Source organism: Cucurbita pepo, chromosome LG04 (assembly GCF_002806865.2).
Source record: "Cucurbita pepo subsp. pepo cultivar mu-cu-16 chromosome LG04, ASM280686v2, whole genome shotgun sequence".
In the NCBI taxonomy this organism is placed as follows: Eukaryota; Viridiplantae; Streptophyta; class Magnoliopsida; order Cucurbitales; family Cucurbitaceae; genus Cucurbita; species Cucurbita pepo.
Genome location: NC_036641.1, coordinates 7419302 through 7428441, shown reverse-complemented (window position 1 = coordinate 7428441; position 9140 = coordinate 7419302). Strand labels below are relative to the sequence as shown.

Sequence of the window (9140 nt, the reverse complement as noted above, 5' to 3'; positions counted from 1 at the left end):
TAGAGAGAGGTGGGAGGTTTCCACGTCTTTGTAAAGAATGTTTCATTCACCTCTCCAACCAACGGATCTTACAATCTAATATCTTGGGAGCCCAACGTCCTCAGAGAGGTTTCCACCTCAGCGTCCTCGGAAAAGTTTCCACACCCTTATAAAGAATGTATCGCTCCCCTTTCCAACTAACGGGGAATCTCACAATCCACTCTCCAACCAATGTGGAATCTTACGGTCCACCCTCCTTGGGGCCCAACGTCCTTGCTATCACACCTCCCGATGTCGGACTTTAACACCATTTATAACAGCCCAAGGCTACGCTAGCAAATATTATCCTCTTTGGCCCATTACAAAACGGGGAATCTCACAATCCACTCTCCAACCAATGTGGAATGTTACAGTCCACCATTCTTGGGACCCAACGTCCTTGCTACACCTCCCGATGTCTAACTTTAATACCATTTATAACAGTCCAAGGCTACGCAAGCAAATATTGTCCGCTTTGGCCCATTAAGCAAGCCTCACGACTTTAGATAGGATCCCAAAGTGTTCCAAAAACCTGCTTTTAAGCAGATTAGATAAGGAAACCGATAGACGCCATGGAAAATAATGCACTCAAATTCTCCACCGGTGTGATTGGGACCTCAGCTCAGAAGAAAGGGACTGCTCAACCACCAGTATGTATGGAAGTAAATACAAATTGAAATATAGCAGCTAGATCACTGTCCATTTTCAAAATTGCTGTTCCTTCGAGTCTCGAGAGAACCCCCACATATTCGAATCTCGAAAACGATTCAGGTAAGCAAAATCGGAAAACTTGGCAGTAAAAAATGATGATAACAGCTAAACGTTCAAGTAAACATCAAGAGGGAATCATATTGAAAATTTAGAAAATGCAGGTAGAAGATATTCACACAAGGTTTCTCACAAACCAGAACAATATACGTACGAGGCTGGTCAAGGCCGGTATCGACTGCAAGCAGGCGATGATTAAATTACTCTCACCATGCTCTTTGTGGACCTGGACTTGCAGAAGAACTCAACCTGTCTAGAACTCCGTTGAAGTCAACAGGTTCGCCACGGTCCTCCATTCGCTGAATTATACTGGCAACATGGTCGCCCCTGAACCCCATGCCGACCAGTTTCTCGATCAAATGTGAATGGCTCGGGTTCCTGGATGAAACGGGAGGGACTGTAGCAGCCTGAGGAATCTGATGGGGTGCATTGGCTGGAGGATATCCACTTTGGTTGAAGTGCGGTTGTTGAGGCGGATGGTGCGGCGGTCTTCCACTTTCCCTGTCATACATCATATATGCTGGTTGTCCAGGGGGCAAATATCCCTCACCTGTTGCTGGTCCATAAGTGTTTTTTACTTGAGGAGGTTGCTGTGGAGCAGAACCACCACTTGCAGCTGCATATCCACAAGGCACTGGGTCCGGGCGACTCGAACCAGGATTAGGAATAGATGCAAAAGACATGGTGCTTGACAGAGTCTCTGGCACAGAACTCGGTTGATTCGGTGGATAAGGGTAGCCTGAAGTAGGGGGTGGTCGGATCTGAGGTTGCATAGAAGACTGCTGTGGTGGTTGTGGCTGCTGCGATGGCACCTGCGCCCATTGTTGTTGATATTGATTGAATGGTTGTGGCGGAGATTGACTTAGTTGGGGATTGGTCGAAACATCTTGAGGTTGCAATGCCCGGTGTTGGGGATCGGGTGAGATATATTGGCCTGGAGCATGCTGGATATGGGGTGGTTGACCAGACAATTGGGTCGGAGAGATGTAATACGATTGCTGTTGAGGCACGTTCGGAGGCAAAGTCGCTGAAGCGGGTGCAATAGGATTTTGCTGTGGGACAATCTGATTTGGCAAGGCCAAAGCTAATTGCTGGCCGTGAATCTCGGATAGATTTTCGTTCTTTTTAGGATCAGAAGCTACTGATGAAGCTCTCTCCTCGTTCGATTGCGAATGGCTTGATGAAGATGGCTCTTTCTGTGAGACCTGAAGTTTGGCTAGGTCCTTTTGAGTCTCTGCCAGCTCTTGCTTGTCTCTTATAATCTGTACAGACCTGTGGACCTACAGAAATGCGTCGAGTACAAATTTAATGATCAGTATCGAATTCTAAGTAATAAAAATCGATAACGAATACGGGGGATCAGAGATGGCTGTCACTGTTCACATCTAAGCGTCGACAAGTGATAGGTTTGCAAACTAATACAACGTTTCTACATAATTATTAGAAACAGCGCATGCATTGTATCTATAAATGACCATATAAAAACAACTAAAAAACAACGTCACTAGTTACTTGGAACAGTTCAAGTCCATTGCTAGCCGATATTGTCTTCTTTGGGCTTTCCCTTCTGGTATTCCCCTTAAGCTTTTAAAACGTGTCTACTATGGAGAGGGTCTAGCCCTTATCCGACTAGTGCCTCACATCGTCCGACGACTGGCTCTAATACCATTTGTAACAATCTTAAGCCTATTGCTCGCAGATATTGTCCTTTTTGGACTTTCCTTTCTGAGTTTCCCCTCAAGGTTTTAAAACGCGTCTACTAGGGAGAGGTTTCCACACCCTTATAAGGAATGCTTTGTTCACCTATTTCAAGGTCGTCAATTGTATTACTACTTCCAAACTTTAAAAAGTCGTGAAGTCGTAGCTCACCTCTTGTAGATGCTTCTCAAGAGATTTAAGCTTTGAATCCACCTCTTCATGGTCACGAGCTACATCAGAACGCATTTCTCCAACAGATTTATCGAGGTTATAGCAATACAGTTCAAGTTGTGATAAACGCGAACTTATTCCCTCGAGAAAACGCAAAAGATTATCAGAATGCTTTTTCATGCTGTTCTCTACAGCAGAAATCACATCTTGAGTGATGGAATCATCTGGTTGACCATATGAAGCAGCAGCAGGGAATGCAGTAGACATTCTAACTTTATGAAAATCCTGTTCATATAAATATGTATAACACCAATTAATCACGAAAAAGTACAATTATATAATGATCATAATTGCGTTAAATCTTCCATTCTTTCAGTTCATAAACCCAAACATTCACAAGAATTACTAAAAGATGCTAGAAAAACATATAAGATCCAAAACCCAAAACCCAAAACCACTTAAAAGAAAATGTTCTTCTCTTCTGGACACTCATTCAAAAATTGATTAATTTCCTTGCACTTAATGTATTCCTGAGCTTAATGCGCGCTCCATGGGACCCGATCAACAGCCCCGGTTAGGGGCACTCAAAAGCGCCGTTGTCAACGGTGCAATCTACAGTGCCTTGCAGCCCCGGTTAGGGGCACTCAAAAGCGCCGTTGTCAACAGTGCAATCTATGGTGCCTTGCAACCCTGGTTAGGGGCACTCAAAAGCACCGTTGTCAACGGTGCAATCTATGGTGCCTCCAAGGCATCCCGCCCCATTCCAAAGCAAATCACATGTGAACTCGCTTTGTAACAGCATTTCAACTCAAGATAATTTCCATAAATCTTAGAGTCTAAGAACAACATTCCAAAGACTAGTGAGTGTTTTCACGATTCAAGCTAAACTGAATTGAAGAACTAATTTCATTCTGGAGATTGGAAAGCACCAACAACGCTCGCTCAATTATAAACCAGACAGACATGTACTCTAGAACAAAGCTAATGCAAGATGAATCGCCGTGGATCTTAATTCTATAGCTTCGAAATGAAACTTAGATGTTAAGAAATAAGAATCGAGTTATTTACCTCAACAAAACTTAGTGCTAACATCAAAAAATTACAAACCCTAACGGACCTAACAACGACAGATCAAAATCTTCTATCAAACATCCATAACTCAGAAATCTAAGAACAAATAATACAACAACGAACCTTGCTAGAATTGGTAACGGAGACGGGATCGCTGTGGCTACCGTTCGAAGTGTCTTGTTTACCGTAGTCCTCGTATGAGCAGAGGATATCATCGGAACCAAAATCGAAAGCTTTGGGGGCGGAATTGGAGCGACCTGCTGAACCAGACGCCATAAATCGCACCGAGTAATCGAAAGAACGGATTGAAGACCAGAATTTTCTTCAGATGACTTCAAATCTAGGAGGACTTTGTTTAAGTACTAATCATAAAGTTGCGTGCCAGGCACATTATTTCATTCATAATCTTGGGTTAAAAAATATTAATCAAGGTTAATTAAACATTAAAAAATATATATATATATAATGGGAAAAGGAATTTTCTATATGAAATTAGATAATTAAATAACCAAATTTCTATAATTAAGAAGAAATTCATACAAGGTTTAAACTTTAAACATTACAAATACAATCAACTGTTCTTCGTATCTCACAATCCATGTATATACGAGGTGGGAGAACACTGAAATTATAAAAACCAGTCTTTTATTCAATGCATTAAAAAGACGCAATGGCTAGGCTGGTCGTGGCCGATACGAGCCTCAACGAACAAACAGGCGACTCCTCTATGAATAAAATTATGGTCACCATACCCTCTGAGGACCTCCGGGATTACTCAACCCGTCCAGAACGGAGTTGAAGTCGATAGGTTGGCCGCTCTCCTCCATCCTATGAATGACACTGGCAATGTGGTCACTCCTGAAACCCATGCCAACCAGTTTGTCGACTATATCGCTGTAAGGATGGCTTTGGTTGCGCATAAGATGTGCATGACTCGGGTTCCTGGCGACGACGTGGGGGCCTGATTGCTGAGGAATCTGGAGAGATGCGTTGGCTGGAGGGTATACACCTTGGTTGAAGTGTGGTTGTTGTTGAGGTTGAGGATGATGGTGTGGTCTTCCGCTTTCCCTATCATACATCATATACGAACCTCCCGACGAAAGTGCAGGTTGGGGTCCGGAAGGTAAATATCCTTCTCCGGATGGTGGTCCGAAAGCATTCTTGACTTGAGGAGGCTGCTGGGGTACGGTACTACCGCTTCCAGCATATCCATAAGGCACGGTGTCTACGCGACTTGAACCCGGCTGAGGCATAGGTGAAAATGTAGCTTGCATAGGCATGCTGTTTGGAAGAGTCTCTGGCATCGACGTTGGTTGATTCATCGAATAAGACAAGTAGACTGAAGAAGGTTGCGGCCTGATCTGAGGTTGCATAGAAGGCTGCTGCTGTTGCGGTGGCTGTACCGGTTGTGGGGGCTGCTGCTGCTGCTGCTGCTGCTGCGTCGTCCATTGTTGTGGATACTGATTGAATTGCTGCGGCGGAGGCGTTTGACTTGGCTGGGGCAACCGAGAAACGTCCTGAAGTTGCTGCTGATATTGGCCCTGGGCATGCTGGATATGGGCGAGTTGATTAGGCAGGTGAGTTGAAGAGATGTAATAAGCTTGCTGTTGAGGCACATTTTGTGGCAAAGCTGCCGGAGGAGGCGGTGTTAGAGGATTTTGCTGTTGGAGAACTTGGTGTGGCAGGGCAAGAGCTAATTGCTGATTGTGATTCTCAGACGGGTTTTCGTTCTTAGGATCCGAGGCAACGGGTGAAGCTCTCTCCTCGTTAGAATGCGAATGACTCGACGAAGGCGACTCTTTCTGCACGAGATGAAGTTTGGCCAAGTCTTTTTGAGTCTCAGCAAGCTCTTGCTTGTCTCTTATAATCTGGACAGACCTGTGGACCTACAGAATGGCATCAAGGACAAGTTCGATTCAGAGACAATTCAAACGATCGTTCCAGAAGAAAAACAGCGTATATAACAACACGAAATCAATATTACAAACATTCCTAACCACCTAGATAGCAGGATAAACCAAAACGGAGATAACAACAGGAGAGGAGGCTCGTGATGTGCAACCACGGTTCGCATCAAACAAAGAAACGTCGAGTTTAAGACGAAACCAATTGAGTACTTCAGCATGATCAACAGATACAGTGCATGCCGTGTGTGTCTATAAACGATCATATAATATCGATAGAAAGCAATATTACTATTCAAAATGATGAAATACAACTTTAAAACGTTTAAAATTTCGTAACTCACTTCTTGTAGATGCTTCTCGAGAGATTTAAGCTTCAAATCTTCCTCTTCATGGTCACGAATTACGTCTGATCGCATTTCTCCAACGGATTTATCGAGGTTGTAGCAATTCAGTTCAAGTTGAGACAAGCGAGAACTTATTCCCTCCAAAAAACGCAAAATATTATCAGAATACTTTTTCATGCTGTTCTCTACAGTAGAAATCACATCCTGTTTGATAGAATCTTCTGGTTGAGCATACGCCGCAGCAGGATATACAGTCGACATTCTACTTTTGTGAAAATCCTGCTAAAACAAGTATACAGAACTCAATCGATCATGCAATAATACACATTGAATCCAATCTTATCAGATAAGGCGTAAAACCCGAGTAAATGGCGCTTAGTTAACGAAACGAATGAACCAAAAGCCTAGAAAACTTAAGACAACAAGACAACTAACAACACAAAAACACATCTAGTTAAGTTTCTTTCAAGATTCAAGCCACAATAGAACTAAAAACACCATTAATTTCCATGCAAGCTAAAGAAAGATCGAATCGTTCGAGCCAAATAATCTTATCGGCATTCTTCCTCTGTAATTTCAACTCCTCAAGGACACCCAAAAGTCAAATAATCACACAATTTTTTCACAAGAACATTCCACAACAAGTTGCAAGTTTGTAAAACGGAAATACAATCAAGTTACAATACCAAAATCCATCGCTAGAATCTAATATTCTCTTCAAGAACAATTGTTCAAGAAAAAACTGGATTAAATCCCTTGCATCAAGTGAAAACAAGGAGCTTAATGACAAGATTTCTGAGCTAACAATAAAATTTTCAGAATCTGAAAGGAAAAGCATCCATTGGACTTAGAACCAAACTTTTCAAAGTTCAAGCTAGATCGAACAACTTACGAACCAAGAATATTGACTTTCAATATCAAATTCAACACAGATCTTCATCCCCAGCCTCAAACGCTCATTTCTTAAACCAATAATAATCAAACTCAGATGCTAAATAGCAAATCATTCCCCTCATCAAAAATCACGCAACATAAATCAAATAACTCCATTAACCACAAACCCTAATCGAGGAACACGTCGATAATTATCTCTCGAACATCCATAAATCCATAACCTAACGCAGAAAACCCGAGTAACACAACTCACCTTACTAGAATTCGCAACGGAGAGATCGGTATGGGTACCGTTGGAAGATTCCTGGTTACCGTAGTCCTCATATGAACAGAGAATATCATTGGAACCAAAATCGAACGCTTTAGAGCCGGAATTAGGCCGACCAGAAGAACCAGACGCCATAGATCACAGTAAGGAATCGGAAAATTGAAGCAAAAGCCAAAGGGTCGGCGACTCAAAGGAAGACGAAAGGGAAAAAGCTCTCTTTTTTTTGCAATTATCGAGAAGAAAAAAAAAAAAAAAATTCTCCTTCAGACTTTTTCCGCGAAATGAACCTCCATGGATTTGTTTATACCTAACCTTATAAAAATTGATTTCGTTTTTTAAAAATTAAAATAAGTAAATAAATAAATTGAAGAAACGTTTAATTTATTGTGTTGATTTGAAGTGTACGGCCAGATATGAAATTTGTGAGATGGGCTCGCCGACCATCTTCCGATTTTGCTAATTGGTCCTTCATTTTTGGTTTATTTCGAATTGTTGCCCTTCTCTAAATGATTGCTTATTAATCAATAATCAACCTCAATTATTGCCCTCAACATTTTGTAAATATCACAAAATCTTAGACCAATCAATTCACGCCATCTTTTAAAAGACAATTTTACCCTCCTTGATATCGGAGTTTAACGGGTAACTATTTATTCTTCTGGATAGATCATAATATCTAGAGACAATTTTATCCTCCTTGATATCGGAGTTTAACGGGTAACTATTTATTCTTCTGGATAGACCATAATATCTAGAGATAATTTTACCCTCCTTGATATCAGAGTTTAATGGGTAACTATTTATTTGTCTGGATAGATCATAATATCTTCTTATGGATATAATATCTCGTAAATTTGACATAATTTTGACGGAAGAAAAATGCCTTACAATAATTAATCCCTATTCAAAGATTAATCCGTAGGTTTTAGAATATTTACCGTGGGTAAAAATGAAAAATTTTAAAAAAATTAGTAGGTATTATAATATATTGTATATTAATTAAAATATAATAATTTGAAATTATATTACTTTTTTCCTATTATATAGTAAAATGTTTGGAAACCAGCAAGATCCGATGATCAAGGGTCACATGTCATATGGTTTTTTTTTTCTTTTTTTTTTTCTCCTTAAAATTGGTAATATTGAAATAAACTATTTTCATTGAAATATTTGAAATTTAGTTTTTGAAAAAAAATAAATAATAAGTGATAAGTTGGAATTTTTATATTTTTTTTATTATATATTAAAATGACTAAAATACCCTTACACTATTGCTGCTATCATTCGTGATTACCGCTCACTACCAATTTTTATCATTGACGACAATGTACAGTGACTACTTCAACAGTAGTTGGACAATCGTAGTGTTTTGAATACAAAATTAGACTTACCCATTCAAGAAGATACAACCCGAAGGTTAAAGTAAAACAAAACGTTACTAGATAAATGTTTGGTAATAATGTAGTAGTGACTAGAATGTTTGTCTGTTTATGTAACACCCCAGATCCACAGCTAGTAGATATTGTCCTCTTTGGGCTCTCCTTTTCGGGCTTCCTCTCCCTAGCTAATGTGAGACATCACAGTTTAAGTCTGTAAAAACCGACATGAAAAATAGGTCGATTTTTTTTTATTAAAAAACGTAACCGTTTTCTAATTTTGAAATATTTAAAAAATATTATAGTTTATATTATAAAAATCCTAATTTTAATTATTTAGTTGGCTTGTAAAACTTCGTTGGAAAATAACGGCTTAACCGTAGGTTTCCTTTCGGTATATAAAATGGCCGGCCGGCGGCCGTGTTTCCCACCAGCAATTTCCTCCCAAATTTGAGGAAAAACCCACCACCCCATCGCCATGAAGATAGCAGGGCTATTCGCCGTCGCCACCGCAGCCGCCTCCACCATCGTCCTGTCAGCTCCGCCGTCCTCCGCCGGCCTCCACAAAACCACCTCCTCCCATCAGGTAACTTCTCATTTCTCGGATACACTTTTATAATCAAAC

General features: G+C 40.6%; 2 protein-coding genes across 3 annotated transcripts; both read right to left on the bottom strand.

The window, feature by feature from the left end:
• Positions 1 to 790: 790 nt before the first annotated feature.
• LOC111793967 (formin-like protein 14) lies at positions 791 to 4093 on the bottom strand. The gene is made up of 3 exons (XM_023676060.1): positions 3850 to 4093; positions 2656 to 2940; positions 791 to 2066 (listed from the first exon to the last, which is right to left on the bottom strand). Exons 1-3 carry the CDS (start codon positions 4000 to 4002, stop codon positions 993 to 995), a joined length of 1512 nt encoding a protein of 503 aa, XP_023531828.1. The 5' UTR covers positions 4003 to 4093; the 3' UTR covers positions 791 to 992.
• A 132-nt stretch (positions 4094 to 4225) lies between these two features.
• LOC111793460 (transcription factor SPT20 homolog) lies at positions 4226 to 7481 on the bottom strand. Of its 2 annotated transcripts, none has more exons than XM_023675352.1 (3): positions 7125 to 7481; positions 5975 to 6259; positions 4226 to 5612 (listed from the first exon to the last, which is right to left on the bottom strand). In XM_023675352.1, the coding sequence occupies exons 1-3, from the start codon at positions 7272 to 7274 to the stop codon at positions 4470 to 4472; spliced, it is 1578 nt and encodes a 525-aa protein (XP_023531120.1). In that variant the 5' UTR covers positions 7275 to 7481; the 3' UTR covers positions 4226 to 4469. The 2 variants fall into 2 exon arrangements, with proteins under 2 accessions (XP_023531120.1, XP_023531121.1); XM_023675353.1 differs by having other exon boundaries at positions 4227 to 5612; positions 5975 to 6256; positions 7125 to 7479.
• Between the last annotated feature and the right edge of the window lie 1659 nt (positions 7482 to 9140).